The 19,838-nt window shown below is 41.4% G+C and overlaps 1 protein-coding gene across 8 annotated transcripts in view; it reads right to left on the bottom strand.

Annotated features, from left to right (window-relative positions):
* SETD2 (SET domain containing 2, histone lysine methyltransferase) overlaps positions 1-19,838 on the bottom strand; it is a 157,266-nt gene that overhangs the window by 105,049 nt on the left and 32,379 nt on the right. For all 8 annotated transcript variants that reach the window (XR_007772824.1, XM_050942380.1, XM_050942385.1 and 5 more), the window contains 4 exons: positions 16,547-16,562; positions 8,304-12,763; positions 6,191-6,322; positions 4,469-4,597 (listed from right to left, as the gene is read on the bottom strand). Coding sequence is in view for 7 of the 8 variants with exons in the window: in XM_050942380.1 (XP_050798337.1) it covers positions 4,469-4,597; positions 6,191-6,322; positions 8,304-12,763; positions 16,547-16,562 (4,737 nt within the window). In the remaining variant the exon portion in view is untranslated. The remainder of the gene's footprint in view (positions 1-4,468; positions 4,598-6,190; positions 6,323-8,303; positions 12,764-16,546; positions 16,563-19,838) is intronic.

Below are 19,838 nucleotides of genomic sequence, written 5' to 3'. Positions count from 1 at the left end.
TCTAGTGATATGTATCTGACCTATTCATTTCCTGGATTTCAGATATTTAAATATGCATTACCTTCACCACTCCCACTACTGATCCCAGCCCACACAGAGGGGTAGGGAGAGGGGTTCAGACACCCCAAGTGGAACAGGGTCCCCCAGATCCCAGAACACACAGTGGGCAGGGACAGGGGCTCAGGCCCCTGCAGCGGGGTAGGACACCCTCCACCTCCTAAAATGCCTCTCCCTATGGCTAGTGTGGAGTTTTTTGTCCTATTCCGCTCCCCCCCCCCAAAAAAAAAAACAAACAAACTTTGATTACGTTTCCACAAAATAAAAAACCCTGGCAGAGAAAGATTTTAGCAATATGCTTCCCAATCTTTTCCAGATTTCTGATCAAAGTGGGACTCAAACAGGCACTAGATAGGTCAGATTCAAAGGACTGCTTATTCTCTTGAGCTAGCCCGCTAGTGTGAAATTTTGAAGGCTAACAATCCTCTTAACGCCTCTGTCTGGGCCTGCTCTGTGTAGTCTATTAGGAGTGAGAATAAGCACAAGTCGCGAGTCTTGCAATAAGCTGAAAAAGAGAAGCAAACTCTTTCAACTAATGTTTTAATTTGATTTCCCTCAAAGGGCTGGTGGGTGCTAGGCACTCTATTGGGGCAACCCTCGAGTGCTGGAGACCCTGGTGCAATGATGTAAGCCTTGGTTTCATCTCGATCTGTAAGCAAAAAAGGTTGCCAAATTCTCTCCACTTTAAGTAAGCTGGAATTTTGGGAGGTGGGGGGGGGCACTGTATATCAGGAGTGCCTTGATCTCCAAAATGGTCTCCAAATTAGGATCAGTAAGAGAACCTGGTGCCCCTCATGAGGCACATCAAATTTCAAGTCAATCTGAGTAACTGTATAGGTTTTAGAGCACTTAGAAAAATCAAGTTCCAAGCAGAAAACTGGCTTTAACTTTAACTACAACCTTTAACCAATCTGGCTTGAAATGCTTCAGGCTTTCCACACTTCCTCTGGCTAGTAGGTTGCACTGTCGAGAATTTTTTCCTCATATTTCCCTTAATTTTCCTTTTCTTAACATCATCCCATTAATCCCCGTTACACTTTCTCATCACATCCTAAAAAATTCCTTTCACTCCCTAGAGTTTCATCGCCTGCAAACATCAAAGGATAGATCATGAAGAGAGGGACAGTGGGGAGGAAGTGATGGTACCCTCTTGAGCTCCACTTGAACTGAACATTCCTCACTTGCTACACCAAAGCATGGACCCTATGCACCCCATTTTCCCTAAACTCCTGTAATCTGTGGTCTAGACCATCTATATCTCAACTCACATCTGTTACCCATCTCTTCTAAGAGCCTGTGTTCATAAGTCAGGCTCCTCTATTCCATCTCCTCTGCCCCATTTATCCAATAAACCAGGCCCTGGCACCTCAGAAAGCCCCAACTCCCATATTCCACAACTGAGATCACCTAGACACCATCACATGATTCTCTCATGAAGTAGCTGGGTTTTTCCTTGCCTCTGTCATGGGTGGGTGCAATGAGGCAGAACTCAGCCCCCTGGGAAGTTGGTAGCAGTTTTCAGATGGACCCTCTATTGCTCCAGCTGGCTCTTTTACCTTCTACAGTCCTGACTGCACTTTCTGTTGGGCTTTTATGCTTCAGCACAACTCTGAACTCAGCATCATTGACTCTAGGATGTGGCAGCAGTGCTACCATCAGGGCATGGGAGCACAGCGAGGAGAAAAACAATCAGCACTGAGCTAAAAGAGTGCCTGCTCTAAAAACAGCTGCAAACCAGGCTGGGCCAACCCAGCTCCTGGGTTTATGTCCCTTTCACCTTCAGTGTTACCGTGCCAAACTATACAGACTTTCTTTACATTTTTCCTCTCAAGTCAGTCCTGTCTCCTCAATATTTTGCTGCTCCTCTCTGAACTCCTCCCCAATTTACATCCATTCTCTGATATGGAGGAGCCCAGTACCAAATCCACTATTCCCAAAGATGTAGAGACACAAACCTCTGGGACAGCTGTGAGAGTCTAAACTGTGATGCCTTTGCATATCCAGGCCAGAATCAATCAAAATTATTTTTGATACTATATCACACTGCAACCTCGCAACTGATTTGCTAGCCACTGTCACACCTCTCAAGCTCATCCTTATCAGAGCTCTGTACAAGTGAGGAGTAGATTGTGACTACTCTTAATAATCAATAGATAAGATAACCATAGCTTTGAAAGACTGATTATTTACCTTTCACATGGACTTTCAGTACAGAGGTCGCCAGGTAAACATATTGCTTTAAAAGCAGCAAAGAATCCTGTGGCACCTTATAGACTAACAGACGTTTTGGAGCATGAGCTTTCGTGGGTGAATACCCACTTCCTCAGATGCATCCAAAACGTCTGTTAGTCTATAAGGTGCCACAGGATTCTTTGCTGCTTTTACAGATCCAGACTAACACGGCTACCCTCTGATATTGCTTTAAATATGCTCAGCTTTAGCGACATTTTAAGCACTATTGTGCTTCATTTGTGAAGGACAGCTTCACATTAAAACTCTCCCTCTGTCTTCCTCATGCAAAAGCTCATATAATTGAGAGGACAGCAATATTTCTAGCTGCTACAAGACCAAATGTGCCCTCTTGTTAAAAACTAGCAAAGAACCAGAATTTCCAAGGGAACATACTAAAAACTCCAAGACACCAGAAGATTCTTGCATAGCAAAATACAAGACACAGTCATCTAAAACTTCCCAAGTCACATGCACTTGAGACAGAAAACAGATTTACTGCTCCCTTTCACGGACTTTTGAATCACAAATTTCAGAGCCTGATGCAATTGCCAATGCACAACACTGGCTCTTCAGACAACCAAGTGTGCAACTACAAAAGGTTTTGCAGGAGAAAATCTACCTAACACATTCTATAGAGAAACACTTGAATTTTCTCTTTAGATTCTGAAAGGATATGAAATATATTGGGGGGAAGGGGGGAATGATGCTGTCTAAACCAAATAAGCAGTCAGGAAAATGTATCCAAGTATTTAAGTACAGCATTTACCTTTAAGGCCATCACAACTTAGCCTCTCCCTACTTACCCATTTTTGTCTCTAATGAAGTCTCCCTCTGCCTCCTTCACAGACCATTTTGTCTGCTTCCCCCATAAGTACCCTTGCAACTTCTTCCAAACTGCCTCTTTTGCATGGAGTACCTGCCCTAAACTAGTCTACGCAGACACTACCCTGTCCTCACGTTAGTGCCCCTCCACCCCCCAACTCCTTTCTACTGTGCTTGTGGGAAACAGCCAACTTCTAAGTCGGTAGAGGGCCAGTAGGGACGTCTCAGATACATTTTAAGAAAATTTAACTTGCCTGAAACCACCTAGCTGTGCATATTTCACTTATATAAAAGCATATTCCTCCCATTACTCTTCTCCTTGTCTTTCTTCTGAGTATCATACTTTGTTACACCCAGCTGTTATGCCTGTGAATGCAAGCTCTTCAGGGCAGGGCCTGTAACTCTGTACAGCATCTTTTACAACGTGGCTTCAATACTAATTGGGGGTCTCTTGGCACTATTATAATAGATTTGTATTACAATCATGCCTGTAGGCCCTGATAAGGACTCGAGCCCTTTTGCACTAGGCACTGTACAAACACATGAATCCATGGCCTTTGCCCCACAGAGCTTCCAAACTTAAAGAAGTAACAAGGGGCGTGTGTGTGTTGGCTGGGGAGAGGGGAGAGACGGATATAGTCAAAATAAATGTAGATTTACAACAAATGAGTACCAGCAATATCCCCATCTGCCATCATTAAATGGCTGATTTCTCAAAAGCATTACAGCAGAGCTGGGTGTGCAGGGGAGATATGAAGGATGTAATATGACTGCGGCCTTACAGATCAGTTCAGCGAGAGAAGTCAAAGATGTCTCCAATGTAATTGGCCTCAGCCACAAACGACGGTGGTGTAGTTACAGTCAGAAAATTAAGGGGAATAGAGAGGATTTCAGTGGACAGATCAGGAGTTCAGTTTTGGCCACTTTAAGTTTAAATGTCAAGCAGGCTGTGATGTGGGATTAGCTAGAGGGAGACAAGTTAAGCATGGAAAGTCAGACTCCTGAATCATCAGTGTAAAAATGGTAGTTAAAAGCACGTGAGCAGATTGGATTACCCAGAAATAGGCTTATAAAGGAAAGAGGGGAGAGGACCAAGAGCCAATTCCTGTGGTGACGCCCCCACAGACAAGGGGGGGGAGGACGAAGAACCAACAAAGTAACCAAAGTAGTGATCAGAGGGGAGGTGAGATAGTAGGAAACAGAGTCACAAAAAGAGAGCACAAGATTTCAAGGAGTATGTGACAAACAGTAGGAGAAACAGAGGCCAAGGAGGACAAGAATGGAGTACTGGCTATAGTATCTAGCTATTTGTTGAGAAATAACTCAATTAAAGGTCATATGAAGAGGAAAGCCTTACGATGGGAGATCTTTGGCAGCTCTCAGTCCCCAGCCTTTTTTCTCAGTTAGGATCACTTCAACATCTGCATGCTGTTTCCTCTGGAACCGCCTGTTGGAACAGTAGTCCCCATTTGGGCACCTGGAAGAACTAAGTAGAGGAAACAGAACAATCAACTCCCAGTGGGTTGGCAGTGACAACAGAAGCAGCTTGGGAAATAGCTGGGAAATCAACATGAATCAATAAATAATAAGTTCAGTGCAAAACCCACCAACATTTCACTACAAAGAAGTATAACCACCTGACAAGCAATGTTCAATTTTGAACGGTTTATATTTAGACTAAGCTTTTTTTAGATCTGCAGTGTTACTGTGATTAAACCAACATACTGGCATCTGCCCTGTATATTTTATATGGCTTCTTCCTAAGAGTCTGCCCCCTTCCCTGCCTCTAGAGCAGAGCTGGGCAAACTACAGTCTGCGGGACCCTCCTGGCCCAGGAGGCTAGCCCCCGGCCCCTCCCCCGCAGCCTCAGCTCACTGTGCCACCAGCGCAATACTTTGGGTGGCGGGGCTGCAAGCTCCTGGGTCAGTGCAGCTGCAGATCCCAGTCTGACCCGGTGCTCTGAGCTGTGCGCTGGCGTGGCTGGCGCCAGCTGGGCGGCACGGCTGTAGCACTGCCAGCTGCTGGTGCTCCAGGCAGTGTGGTAAGGGGGCAGGGAGCAAATGGGGTTGGATAGAGGGCAGAGGTGTGGATAAGAGTCAGGGCAGTCAGAGAGTGGGGAATGGGGCTGAATGGGGGCACGGGTACTGGCGGGGGGGGAGTCAAGAAGGGGGGGTTGGATGAGGGGGTGGCAGTCAGGGGACAGGGAGTGGGGGGGTAGATGGGGCAAGGGTCCTGGGAGGGGAGGGGGGCTGTCAGGGAACCAGGGGGGAGGGTGGATGGGGCAGGAGTCTGAGGGGGAGGGGGACGTCAGAGGACAAGCAGCAGGGGGGGGATCCGATAGGGGGCAGGGCCGGGCCACGCCTGGCTGTCTGGGGAGGCACAGCCTCCCATGCAATTTCCGAAACCCGATGTGGCAGAAAGTTTGCCTGCCCCTGCTCTAGAGATTGGGCTGATCAGAGATCCGGCTGATCAGAGATCCAGGGTCTTAGATACTACAGAGTCCATATCATTCATCCCTCTTCTCCCATCTTACTTGGTAACAATCATTATGTCTCCACCTATCAAGAAGCAAATCTGATTGCCAATCAGCTGTTAGTGCAGCTCCTTTTGCCCAGTTCTTTGCCTCCTGCCAACTGAAAATGGAGGAGCAGCAGCTGTCTCAGCCCTGCTGCCTCTTTCTTCCGAGCAAGAGGACTCAAGATAAAGGGGAAGGAAAGAGCCTGATAAAAGCCTAGTGAGAGAGGAGAGGTAGGCAACGGAAGAAAAAACTGAAAAACAAGGCAGCGGCCTGGAAAGTTACACCTCCCACATTCCTGCCTCCCTCAAGCCTAGGCTGCAGTGCATTGAGCCTCCTGGGCAGACACTTCAGTGCTTTTGTGATAGGCTCAGAGATGAGTATGAGACTACTACACTGATTCACAAGCCCAACATTAGTATTTAAATTCTGATCTCCAAAAAGAAAGGCCAACGTATGAATATACGTCACTGCAAACAGCAACACAAAGACAAACTTAGTGTCTTCTGATACTCGATGCCAGGGAAACAGCTCAGTTTTGACATCTCACCAAAGACTACTTACCATTCTATCATGAGCAGGCGATTGAGACAATCTTCACCACAAGCTACCTCCCCTTGAGCTCTCTCTTCTTTGGAAAGAGGTGGACATTCACACTGCATTCGCTTGATATCACGATGGGATTTGTTCTTCTTCCTGGGGGAGGTTCAGGCAGCATTATAACATACTCATATAGACAAAAATCACTCCATCTAAAATTAACTCAATCTTCATCATTTGCTACTGGACTAAAATTGATTTGCCCTTTAGAAATCACTGTTCAACTATTCAGTTTACATCAACATGATGTAAGAGCAGTCAGGAGCATTATTTTTTGGTAAGTTCATGACCAGATGCGCTATTCAGAAAAGACTATCAAGATGTTAATGCAATTTAAGTATTCTCCACCTCTTGTTAACGCACAGTCCTATTTTAATTTCATTGCAGCTACACGCTGAGTAATGGTAAAACTCTAGCTTAGTTTTTTCAGTGCAGGGTAAGAATAGAATTTTCAAAGGAATAAATCTTAAAATCTTTATAGAAATTAGCCTGAGCTAGGCTGGCACAAATGATAGGCAGAGACCATTCTAAGTTGCCACAATTTATGGAGAAGAGATATGTGGGGAAGTCTTCAGAAAGATTGTACCTGTATTTCAGGGGCAAAACAGCCTTTCTGCCCTGGGTTCATGCTATCCTTCAGCAGCCTAGAGAACCAGAGAGCAGGACTGGGAATCAAATTTGTGTTTCTCGCATCACAGTGCAAGACACACAGCTTGTAGGGCGCTAATCGTAAATAGTGTCATAAATGGGGCCTTTTGGGGGGGGGGGGGGGTCCTAAAAAGGATAACAAGTGGACAGAACTTGGCTGAGGTATTCAAACCTATGAAAAGAATGATCAAGTATTACTTATTACCTCATCCAATCGTATGAGAACAAGGAATCACTTGATGAAAATACAGGCCATTAAATTTAAAAGAAATTAAGTATTTCGCAGATCATACAGTAAACCTGCTGAGTTACATACCCCAGCTAGATTTCAAAAGGGCAAAATTATTAATGTTTACATATAGCATAAATTAACTATAATCAAATAATTCAGAGTTTAAGTTCATTGCCATGAGGGCCACCAGAGTACTTCTATATCCATTCCTTTACAGCACTAGACAATTGTGTGGGTACATTTCTGAGAGGGAAGGGTTGTCTGGCTCTGAAGCATCATGTTATTAGCCATTCCCAGAGCGTGGAAACCAGAATGTATGGTTCAGTGATAAGATACAGTAAAATACATCAAATATTCCTATGCAACAGGAAATAAAATAATTTGCAATTAGTTGTCATCTTTTAAACATTCAGATTGCAATTCTGGGAGTGTTAAAATTATATTCTTTATTTACAATTGGTTACATATGTAACATTTAAAACTCCACACTGACAGTGCAAAACCTCTCTTCCTGCAGTCAAGATAGCCATTCACCTGTCTTGAGAAAAAAAATCTGTTGCCTGGGGCCACAGGCAAATGGATATGTCAAGCCCTGAAGAGAAGTTGCTATATGCTCCAGGCTCCTGTATACTCACATGAAGTTCAGATGAATGGTATACAACAAAAAGGGAGGTAAAATAATGAAAACCATCCTTACGAACTGCCATGGGTACACGGAGATGTATGACAATAATAAGTGCTAACTAGCATGGACTTGAGCAGCCTCAAATGCACCCATGATTTTCAATCTTCAGCTTATCAGGCTACTCAACAGCAAAGACAACCTTTTTTTTTTTTTTTTTTTTTAGCACTGCATGTGAAAATTAAACCAGCATAGCCAATTAATACTAGCAGGAGCTAAATTCCTCCAAGCACTTATGACTATTACCCCTCCATTTGGCTACATTTTGCTCTTAGATGTTTCTATGGACTGCCAGTGAATCTGATAATCTTGACCTTCTCTCTCCACACCTCTCATGGCTAATCCTTCCTCTTCTCTATGAAAAGCTTTCTTAGGTGGTGAAAATGTGATATTCCCTCTCTCTCATCCCTCTCCTACTGCTTGGAAAAGATTGTTATATCTTTCTAAATTCCCTATCAAATGATAAACTGAAATGTAAACTATTAGAAGCAAACAGGTGAAAATCCATTAGTTACCTTTCTGTTAAATACACATTTTCCTCAATAAGGTCAAAGTAGCAGGGCATTTTTCCTTGCTTGGCACACTCCTTCCAACGTTGCGGGTCTCTGAACTCTTCCATGATACACAGTGGGCGAACCACTACTGAACCCTGAGGCAAGGACTCTGACTGCTCCCCCTCTCCATCTGTTTTTACTTTCTTTCTCTCTCTTGGGTCTCCATCGCTCTCAGAGTCACTCTCTAATTCTTGCCTTCTTTTCTTTGGTGGTCCTCGCTCTTTCACATCATTTTTTTCCAAAACGTTTGTCTGCTCGTTTTTCTCATTTACAACTGTTGGTTCCTTTGCCGAATTACTGCTTATCTCATGTGCCTGCACAGAACCCTTTTCTTTATCACTGAGAGAATAAAATTTACTTGCCTGGCTAGGAAAGTGAGCTTTGCAATCATCATCCCAATTGTCATCCTGTTCATACTCTTCGTGGTCCTCTGTTAGGGAATCTGGTACCTGCCCTTGTATTCGTTCATAATTAATTCCAGATGGCCTACTACCAGACCTTGGGTCCCAATAACCATTGCCTTGCCAGTAATTCTGTGAGCCACTGTATGATCCTGAACCCTGCTGGCAAACATAACCCGAGTACATTCCATAGCTGCTGTCGGGCTGCTGGTATGTGCTACTGGGTTTCTCTGGTTGAGAGAAGTCCCACCCCAGGCTACCCAAGTCCTCTGTTGAATGAAAACCATCCAATTTGGAGAACTCTCCTGTACCAGATACATTACTGAACCCACTCTTTCCTTGCCTGCTGTCTGGCTTGGAAGAATTTGTCTGGTGCCTAGATTTATTTTCAGCACTTTCAAAGCTCTCAGAAAAACAAAATGGCTGCTCGTCTTGCTGTCTGCCAAGCGGTCTAGCTATGAACATCAATTCTTTCAATATTCTTTCATCGGGATTTGGTTTGCCATTAGAATTTGGTGTTAGGTCTGTCTGACTTGTACTATCAACTCCATCACTCTGAGGCTGAGTAATATCAGGCTGGAGATCTTCAGCTTCCTTTCTATTCAGCTCAGTAGATGTAGCTAGACTCCTGTCCATTCCCCTAGAAGGAGAACACTTGTTCTCAATATGTGGACCATTTTTATTTGCTGTATTCTCTGATCTTTCTTCATAGTAAGGTTTGCTGGACTCTGGCCTATCGTCTTCCCAATTATCAGAGTAACGTGTATTATCTTGGCTGCTCCGAGATGAACAAGGACTACTTTCTTCCATACTTAGAGTGGAATTCTTAGGAACCACCACAACTGACTGAAGACGGTTCCTTGGAACACTGTCATCAGAATCAGAATCCTCTGTATCGCTTTCTTCACTGTCCTGCTCACTCTCACTTTCTGCTGTATCAGAATAATCATCGTTATGAGTAGAAATGAATTCAGAAGTATTGCCACTACTATCACACGTGGCAGCTTGAACTACAGTTTCTGTTTCTTCTGCAGTCACAATGACATCACAAGATGGAAACAAAGCCTCTGAAAAAGCAGAAACCACCACTGTCTCATTTTCTTCATCCTTGCCAACTGAGACTTCCAGAGACTGGTCCTTAAAATTAGACCTGATTTTTTCAGTGAAGGTGATAGAACTTTCCTCAGCTGGTTTCTCTTTTTCTAAGTGTTCTACTGGTACTTCTAAATAATATGAATGCTCATTTTTAAATGATGGTTTTCCTTTTTCTAAATCAGGACCAATTTGCTGGGCATCTAATTCAATTATCATCTCAGTTTCAGAATGTTGCAAGCATTCTTCAATTTCATTCTGCACGGCTCTATCCCATCTGGAAGCAAGGTTTTCCTCTGGTTGTGGTGTAATAATTTCATTGTCTAATTTGATTTCGAGGGAGCATTCTTCTTGGGAAGAATCTCTGCTTAAACTATCTACTGTTAGGCTTGGCTCATGGGAGGAACTAATATCATATTGTTCATCTTCACATGCAGACTTAGTTGAATTTTGATCCTCCGTGTTTTTATAATCACATGTAACTGTTTGTGGCTCTACATGAATGTCCATTAAAGTTTCTTGAGTAACTTTTATATCAGTGGGCTCAACTTCAATTTCAACTTCTGAATGATACAAAGAAGGACTAGTATCATCTGAAATGTAGCAAAAGTCTGAATCTTTGGTTCTGTTACAAGGAGTTGCCAGATCATCCAATTTTTTAACTAACATTTCAGAATGATCTACATTCGTAACAGGAGAAGAAATAACTTCATCTTGCTCTGAAGGAACTGGAGCCTCTCCTTCTTTAAATGAGCTGTTGAATTCATTAGACTGTATATGAGAATCATCCAAACCTTGTTCTTTAGATTTATATACACTTTGAAATCCATTAGATGGCAACACATAAAATTTATTACTTTTTATCAGCGGTGATTCCTCTGATCTACCTAGACTATCATCAGAAGACATTGCAATATCCTCTGGTTTGGAGACACAGAAAGTTGCCAAGTCATCAGATCTGCCCTCTGGGGACCCATTTATATTCAGTTCTATGGGACAATAAGTTCTTAATTGATCGCGTTTTACCTTTATTAAATTTTCTGGTTCCTTAATACTGTCATGGCAATCATTTCCTATAAGTTCAGACTTCAAATTAGGAGAACCATCTTTTGACTCATCTAGCTTTTTAAAAGTAGGTGAATCATTTAATTGACTGAATGGAGAAACAGTCTTTTCCCTTTCAAACTTTTTTATAATAGTCATTCTCAACTCATTGCTTTTTAGACAAGATGTCTCTAAATCTAAAGAATTAGACTGCTGTTTGACTTCTTCAACTGATTCTGTACAACAGAAAGAACTTTTAGACTTATCAGACTTTGGTGCAGAAGTCTTTGTAGGGGTGTACTTATAATGGGAAGAGTTCACATTACTATCAGGTTTAGAATGGGATGACCCCCTTCGATAACCCAGCTCATTAAAGGGAGAACATCTTTTGGATACTTCACTTTCTGAAGTCCTTTTTGATTCTCTATCTGATTTTGAAGACTTTCCTCTCCTCTCTGTTTCAGCATAAGAAGACTCTGTTTTGTTGTCCCGGTCTGATTTAGAGTAGGAAGAAGTTCTAGAATCCCTGTATGAGGAAGAATGAGATGACGTACGCCTTGAGTCACTAGACTTGGAATGGGTCCTCCTATACTCATCTTCTGAATCAGAACTCTCTCTTGTCCTATTATCTGTGTAAGAACGTGAATACCTTGTCCTCTCTCTGTAAGGGGAGCTTCTATGGTATCTTCGGTCAGATTCATAATAATGAGAGCGTTCTGATCTTGAATAGGATGAGCTGGTTCTAGAACCTCTGTCAGACCTAGAACGAGAATGAGATCTGCTCCGTCTTCTGTCCCTGTCTGACCTAGACCGGGAGGACATATACCTAGAGTCTCTCTCTGGTTTTGAGTGGCTAGAATGTTTCTCATCTCTGTCCGATTTAGATCGTGAGGAAGATTTCAATGAATCTTCACTTTTGAGAGAAGTTGAACTCTTTTTTGGATCTCTTTCCTTTTCTGTACTTGTTGATATTTTTAATTCATGTGATCTCTGACTTGAAGAAGTCCTTATAGAATCTTCATCAGATTCAGAACCCAGTAGCGTGGCATCAGATTGAGAAAATTTCCTCTTAGAACCCTGCTTTTTGGAGCACAGAGAAACACTTCTTGAGCTGTTTGAAATTTCTTCCTCCTTCCCAATATGGGAATCTTCCTGCTGTGAAGTTATTTCCATTTGCTCAGACACATTTTGAGTTACATGTTCTTCGGAACTGTTAGATGCAGAATCCTGTTTAACATCCAGTTCTAAAGTGTCTTTCGCTACTGCATTTGATAGCTCTTTTGAAGTTTGGACTTCTGATTCTACAGGTGGTAGCAGAAGCGGTGCTGCTGTCACTGATACTGCTATAGGCGGTTGTGGAAAAGCTACTGCTGTTAGCACTGGTGCTGGTGGAGATGCTGTTTGGGAGAGCAGTGGAGGTGATGTCAATGGCAATTCTGCTGCTGCTGGTATTTCTGCTGGTGCTACAGCTGCTAGCGATGGTGGTGGTGCTACAGCAGCTGACAGTGGCTTTGCTGTTACACTGAGCAGATGCTTTTTAAAATGGATCTTGCCCAATTCCACCTTTGGTTTTGGTGGTGAAGATTCTTCTGCTGAACCAGAGGTATCACCAAGGTCCATTTTAATTTTGGGGGCAAAGTCAGTTGGGAGGGGTGTAGCTGGGGAGTTCTGAGTTTCATTTTGTTTTTCATTTCCAAGAGCAGTCAGAAATCTATTCTGCAAGGTTTTCTTTGTTAAACTAAAGCTGAAAGACACCTTCTGTCTTCCCTGTTCCTCAAGGTTAACCTTTGTCTTGGTGCCTTTGGGTAAAAAGCGGCTAGAAGCAACACCTTTGAACACTGGGCCTTTGACAACACCAGCTTTCTGCACATTTCCAGTCTTGCCCTGCAATAAAAAGACAGGCAGGTAAAGGAATAACTGCACTCTGCATACAGTATTAAACAATAACCCTTTAACGCATACATTTTTAATGATGATAAAAGTAACAACAGATAAGCTTGGCTGAAGTCAGAGATAGTGTGACCACACTACCTTCCAGAACTGGGTCTCTTCTATACAGAATCAATTACACAGTAATTTTGAAGTTTGAACAAAATGTCTTTTAGGACCTAGACAGGACCCATTCAAAATGTTAATCCATTTCTCTTGGAGGTAACAGATTTAGTATATTAAACTATTTCAACAGTTGCACAGCCCCCTGTTCTGACTTCAGAAAAACTATACAGGATTGCCAAGATTATGTCCATTTGTTTTCACTTCATAGAAGACTATGTACTGTAATGCAGTAATTTTTCAGAACAAGTCAGACTGCAAGTGAAATTTCTGACAAACTCACAAAAGTTAGTTTTCTCCAATGATCTTACATCATTCATACGTAATTTCTAATGAGGTGGGTGTTAGTGAATGGAATTATTCTAACATAACTGCCTTAAAGAAGCTCCATTAACAATCAATCAGTCATTCAGACTATTGTCACCTCCAGGCAGCTGTCTAACTTGTGATTTTGGATAAAATCCAAAGAGGGTGCTAGTATTTTTCCACCAATTCCACTGGTTTTCAGACACATTTCAAGTGTGAGAGGAGCTTACTGAATTGTCTGGGACCTGGTTATCTGAGCGACTACCTCCGTCTCCTCAGATAAAATTGGAACGCTCTTATGATAGAAAAGAAACAGAACTCAGAGACTGGCAATAAAACTTTATCAGTAAAGAGCCTCTTCCTCTTTGAAATTCACTTTCCTTCTCAGTCCATCAGAATCTGAAATCAGCAGTGTTCGGTGCATGAACCAAAGTGGGCTTATTTGGTTTTTGGACATCCATCTTTAAACTTCAAGCTTATCTACACACACAAATTGTATCGCTTTAACTATTCTGGTATACAAACAATACAATCCCCTCAGGGTCGACTTTAGGAACTGTGGGTCCCGATTCGAAGTTTCAACAGGGCCCCAGCAGGGATGACTTACCCAGCAGCACTCCAGGTCTTCTGCAGCACTGAAGGACCCACCACCGCCGTGCTGCCAAAGACCCGGAGCACCGCCAGGTGAGTAAAAATTAAAAAGGCACCTAAGTTAGGCGCTCTTCTTTAGGGCTCAGGGCCCGATTCGGGGGGATCAACCTAAAGCCGGCCCTGAATCCTCTACTGTGGATACCACACTGGTATAAAGAGGGGCTTATGCCAATATAGCTTATTCCCATAAATCCAAATTAGGTGTTGTACTGGTATAACTAACTCATTAAAATAATCACACCCTTAACCGAAAGAGTTATAGCAGTACAAAAATTGTATTGACCAAGCCTTAGTTTCATAACTATTCCATGAACACTATTCCATCCTTGGCAACAGCAACTGTTTCCTGCACTTCACTGTGAATCACTTATGTTCTTTGTTATTGCTCAACCTTTGCAAAACAGGCCTAGTTGCTAAGGAAAGAGGCACTATGGTAAATAATTAAATAGACTTCAGTGGCATTGAAACACCATTGCATTTCACCTACTTGCTATACACAGTAACCAGTTTTCATAAATATAATATCCTCCATAGTATTTTTACAAATAGCAAAATACAGTAGGTCTAATTTAAAGATGATGACCTGGAACTTCAGACACGACTAGTAATTTTGAGTGCCCAACCTGGGACATGTAAAGCGGCTTGATTTTCAGGAAAGGTAGAGCACATGCTAGCTTCTGAAAGTCACGCTCCTTTAAGATATCTCAAATTTGAGCATCCAAAAATTGAGACCCAACATCACTAGTCACTTCTGAAAATGTAGGCCCCTGTGCCTGTTCAACTGTAAGATACAAGATTAGAGCACGTGTGTCTCATGATCATCTTTGGGAAGGATACTCTAATAAAGACATAGAAAACGTTAGCAGATTTGTTTCTCAGGATTTATATGCAATGTTCCTTTTTTCTTGTAGGTGAGATGCAAGAATTTTTTTTTAAAAGATGAACTATAGGCTTACAAGCCAAATTCTCTCCATAAGCATGAAAGGTGAATTCACCCCATAAATAATTTCAAACCACTATTTTCTTCTCACAGTTCTGCCGAAGTCCCAAACCATCAGCTTCTGTCTGTGACAATTTCCAGGAAGTGGAATGCTAACGACATCACAATAATGTGCCTACACCAGAGTATGGAATTAGCCTACAAAGGTTCAGGCAAAAAGTGTTTTGTGAGTTTGCTTATTTTCTAAACACTGCATATTGAATAGTTTACAAAGTTATTTTTAAGATACTTAATACCCCCATGGAACAAGAACATATTTTCAAAGTTTTGCCCACAATGTTTGTATTTCATGTTGTACTAAGTGTAGGATGTCTGGACTGCCTCAATTTTGGAATAATATAAAATAGCAAAATTCTGGATTCTTCCTGGACTGAACAGTCTATGAATTTATTTAATGAAACAATTTAACAGAGTTAGGGATAGGCCCAAATCAAAACCTCAGATAAAAAACTTCTGAACTTTGGGGGTGAGGGGTTTTGAATCTGAACTCAGACCTGAACCTTGTAGTTTGGGTCTATTTATACATAAAATAAGGTGCAAGACTTGTAAAATAAGAAAAACAACATGTAAACTACATCTTGTTCCTCCAGTTTTTAATAGTTTATTTAGCATTAAAGTCTGGAGTTGAGGTGCGTCAGCCACCTCACAAGTTAGCTCTTTCACAGATTTTTTTCCTCCCTCTTCTGAAAATACAAAGGTTAAATAATGTGAGAGCCACATTTTCAAAAAAATTACAGAAAGGAACATTACAAATTCTGCCATCCATAAAGTGAAATTTAATGTAGAAAACACTTAAAACAAAGGGGTTAATCTTGCATTACAGAAAACATTTGTATTTGCAAAATACACAGAGCAACATTCTGAGGGCAAACATGACAAAACTGATAAAAGATCAGCCTGCCTGGCCTGTGTTGCAGTGCTGATTGACTGCTGGAGGTGTAGAGTGAATTGAGTAGGAATGAATAAGATCTTGTTTAAATTAATCTGATTTCCTGCTTGCCACAAGAGTAGGAAATGTGGACACTTGTGATGATATCTAAACCACAACAGTGGAAACAATCTGTGGCTGTAATGCGTCAAAAATTATAAATTTGAAATATCCCTCCTGGTCTGGGAATTTACAGAATATGTTTAGCTTGTAAAAGATTCCACCGCCCTCCCCCCCACCCACACACACACACAGTTTCTTGAATCTGAAGTCCTTATATAATCTCGTAATTATGAAACACAAGCTTGGTTAGAAAGCAGTCAATATAATTAGATATTCAGAGGTTCAAAGCCTTCTGCTATTCTGTTACCACTGGTATTTCTGAGGATGTTCATAACAAGAGTAAGCAAAGATCTTTAGTACAGGACAAGGGATTTGCTGCCTGCCGCTTCCCACAGCCCCCATTGCGCCAGGGGCTTTCCCTACACAAGCGGAGGCCCCAGTTTGAGAACCACTGGACTAGAGGGGCCACAGAATAATTTTTTAAATCTTATTACTTTCGATATCTCCAATGCCAATATTGTCTGATCAGGTTTTCTTTATATTTGATGTCTCAATATTCCTTTTTTTCAGGCACTCTAATGCAGAACAAACTACTAATGCTTTAGCTTCTCCCCACTGTTCTGCTAAAGCATTTCTCAAAAGGTGAACAATTAATTAGGACACTCACCTCATTTTCTTCTTCTCTATTGCAATCCAGCCGAGAAAGCATGCAAAAGAAAACACAGAAAGAAAGTGTAAATATCTTGCCGAAACAATAGACCTAGTAATAGTCTTTAAATTAAAAAGAAAAAACCCTATGAGCCAGATTCTGAAACCTTTATTCACACTGAGTAGCATATTGCTCTCCAAACAGTCCCACTGCAATGAATGAGGCTACTTGCAGAGTAAGGGTGCCAGAGTCTCTCCCTATGAGCACTAACTTTCTTAGCATGCAGCAAATCACATATGCCAACTACCTCTAAAAGAGAAGAGGCAACAAATCTTTGTTTTTTAAAAAGTCAGTCATTTCCCCTGGCTTCAATAGTCAAGGACACTGACAGGGTAAAAGCCTTGTTAAAACAGAGAATTAAGCAGATGCCCTTTTTCTGATGCTTTAAGAATTAATAAACTGCCTCTTTCAATGAGTAAGACCATATGATAGCATACTGCAGGCTTCCAGTTATGAAATCATGAAAAATAAACTTGAGAAATTTTGGTCATTTTTTCCTTCCAGTTTTGTCAAATGACTTTTAATAATGCCATGAAAAGATCACAACACCTGTCCTTTTCCAGAGAGTTCCCACTCCATCACTACCAAAAATAAAATATTTACAACTTATTTTTTATAGCTTGCTATTATTTTCCAGGGAAACCAAGAGAAACACTCTCATTTTATGTTATGGACTCCATTACTTAAATTCTATACAGCACTTCAATGCCAAGGAGACAGGAACTTTAAATATTCTCGCCTTTTGAGCACTAAATGATTGCAAGTGTTAAGCTAATTATAACTAACCTTCTAGCATTCAGAACTAAGTGCAACACTCATTTCTGACTTAGCTTTCCTTCATTAAGTTCTTCACACACATACTATATACAAAAATAAGTGATTTCTTCTACAACAAGAAAAGAAGATGATTTTTATTGCTATTTGTTTTTAAATACTTGGGAGTTGCTCAAATACTGCATTGATGGATAGATATAAAAAGCTCAGATATTTCTATCACCAGAGGTTATTGTGAAAGTTCAGTTTTATATATAAACTAGCCATTAATCTTCATCAGTCATGTCCTTCCTCAGTCATTTGTTGTTTAAAAGTGCTCCAAACATTCTGGCCTTTACGGACATGCACACGTGTCCTTTTATATGTAAATCTTATAAACAAAAGATGGTTTCCCAGCTAATTGCACAAGAGTGGGGATATTTCTCTCTCTCGGACTAGGAAAAGAAACAAATCCAGGCCCTTGTTTACATTAGATTCAGACTAAATTCACCACTGGTGCAGCTCAACCATTGGCAGCAATGGTGGAAGTGCTCATGCAGAGAGGGCCTGGACGTTTTACCACTGACTTCCAATCCTGAGGCTTCCTGGGAGGTAACAATTTTCAGAACAGAAAGCCAGCTTTCACTTTCTGTACTGAGCATGCAGCAACTCCTACAGATGGGAGCAAAGACCTGACTGGACACTTCCCCTCCTAAATAAATGTCTCAACACAGATAGGAACATGCTAGAGGAAAAAAATTATCACCACAGATAATATGCTATTGCTTTTCTGAATCGTCTGCCAGGGAACGTGCCCAAGAGGGATCTGGGGGTTGGGATAAATTGTGAATGTTTAGTCGGTGACATTTAGTATTTATTAGTTAATCCTAACTCATTCCTTCTTCAGATCTATTTTGGTGCTCCCAGAAAGCATCATTCATAAGTTACTTTTACAATATAAATATTAGGCTGTGTGTTTTTATGAAGAAAACATGACCAGTGAGTTTAAGCAACCAATGGGCTTCACAAAGGATGTAAACAAAATTTAATGGGGTTGTGAAAGACTTGAGTTCTGTATGTCATCTATGTGCAAGAAGCCTGAAGCCCCTTAAGAAAAGTATTTTAACATAGATTACAAGGACAAAAGGCACTATTATGGTCATCTAGTCTGACCTCCTGTATAAATAAGGCCAGAGAACAACCACAAAAAAATACTAGAGCAAATCTTTTAGAAAAAACATCAAATCTTGACTTAAAAATGGTTAGTGATGGAGAATATACTGTGACTCTTGATAAACTGTTCCAGTGCTTAATTACTCACTGTTAAAGATTTATGCCTTATTTCCAGTCTGAATGTGTTATACCTTTCTCTGTTAGACTGAACAGCCCATTTGTTCCCCATTTAGGTACATATAGAGTGTAATCAAGTCACCCCTTAATCTTTCCTTTGTTAAGCTAAAGAGATGGAGGTCCTTGAATTTATCACTATAAGGCATGTTTTCTAATCCTTTAATCATTCTTGTGGCTCTTTTCTGAACACTCTCCAATTTATCAACATCCTTCTTGAGTTAGCATTTAAAAGTAGGTTTCATTTTCAAGTCCAGACAGTGAAATACAACAACAGAAAACCGCCATCCTTGAGTCATATATTTCACATATTAAAAGGAAGTGTTTCTGGGGTTGAAAACTCACAGTGAGATTAGATACAGCTGACCACCAACATGTGAGCCGTCTATAAATACATGTTAAAGAGAGTGCCTCTTATGGAGCAACACAGTGCTGCCATACAATAAGAACAAATGGTTGCAGAAAGAAATAAGAAGGTTTTCCCCGTAAGTCAAATACTTAAAAATAAAACTAAAGTAAGCAGCTGTCTACTAAACACTGGATTTTCAAAACGTATAATCTGTTTGCAGGTAACAAACACTCAGGTCTTTTCGTCTGTTACAGCAATCTTCTACTTGCAGCCAAGAAGAATTATTCAGTGTTTTAAGGCCCGCAACGTAATGTAAAGCAAAATTAATCTAAAATAATGGCATATACATATAGCTTCTATCACCTGAGGATCTCCAAGTGATTATAAACATTCAGGATAAAAATTTCAAAGCACCTAAGTCATTTCCCATTTTCAAAGTGACTTGGGCACTTAGGAGTGACAAAAAAGATTGAATGTGACTTAAGTCGACTTAAGTTTGTAGTGTAGACATGCCCTAAGTTACGTCGACATATAGCTACTGCAGTCATTACTCAGGTTTTTCATGTCCTCTCTACCCTCCTTCTGTCAGCGGTGCATGTCCTCAATAGGAGCTCTTGCACCAACTTAAGAGGAGCAGCATGAGGGGCTGCTGCCCAGGCTCTCAGCTGCTCGCTCCTCACAGAGCTAAACTATCTGGAGTCTGGCTGAGAGCCTGGACAGCAGCCAGGCTCCACCTAGTGAGCTCTGACGGAAACAGGGAGCAGAGAACCCAGGTGGCAGCTGGAGCCCCCCACCTGCACC

The sequence above is a fragment of the Gopherus flavomarginatus genome, chromosome 2 (genome assembly GCF_025201925.1).
Source record: "Gopherus flavomarginatus isolate rGopFla2 chromosome 2, rGopFla2.mat.asm, whole genome shotgun sequence".
NCBI lineage: Eukaryota > Metazoa > Chordata > Testudines > Testudinidae > Gopherus > Gopherus flavomarginatus.
Note: the sequence above shows the minus strand (reverse complement) of the source record. Positions and strands in the feature narration are given on the sequence as shown.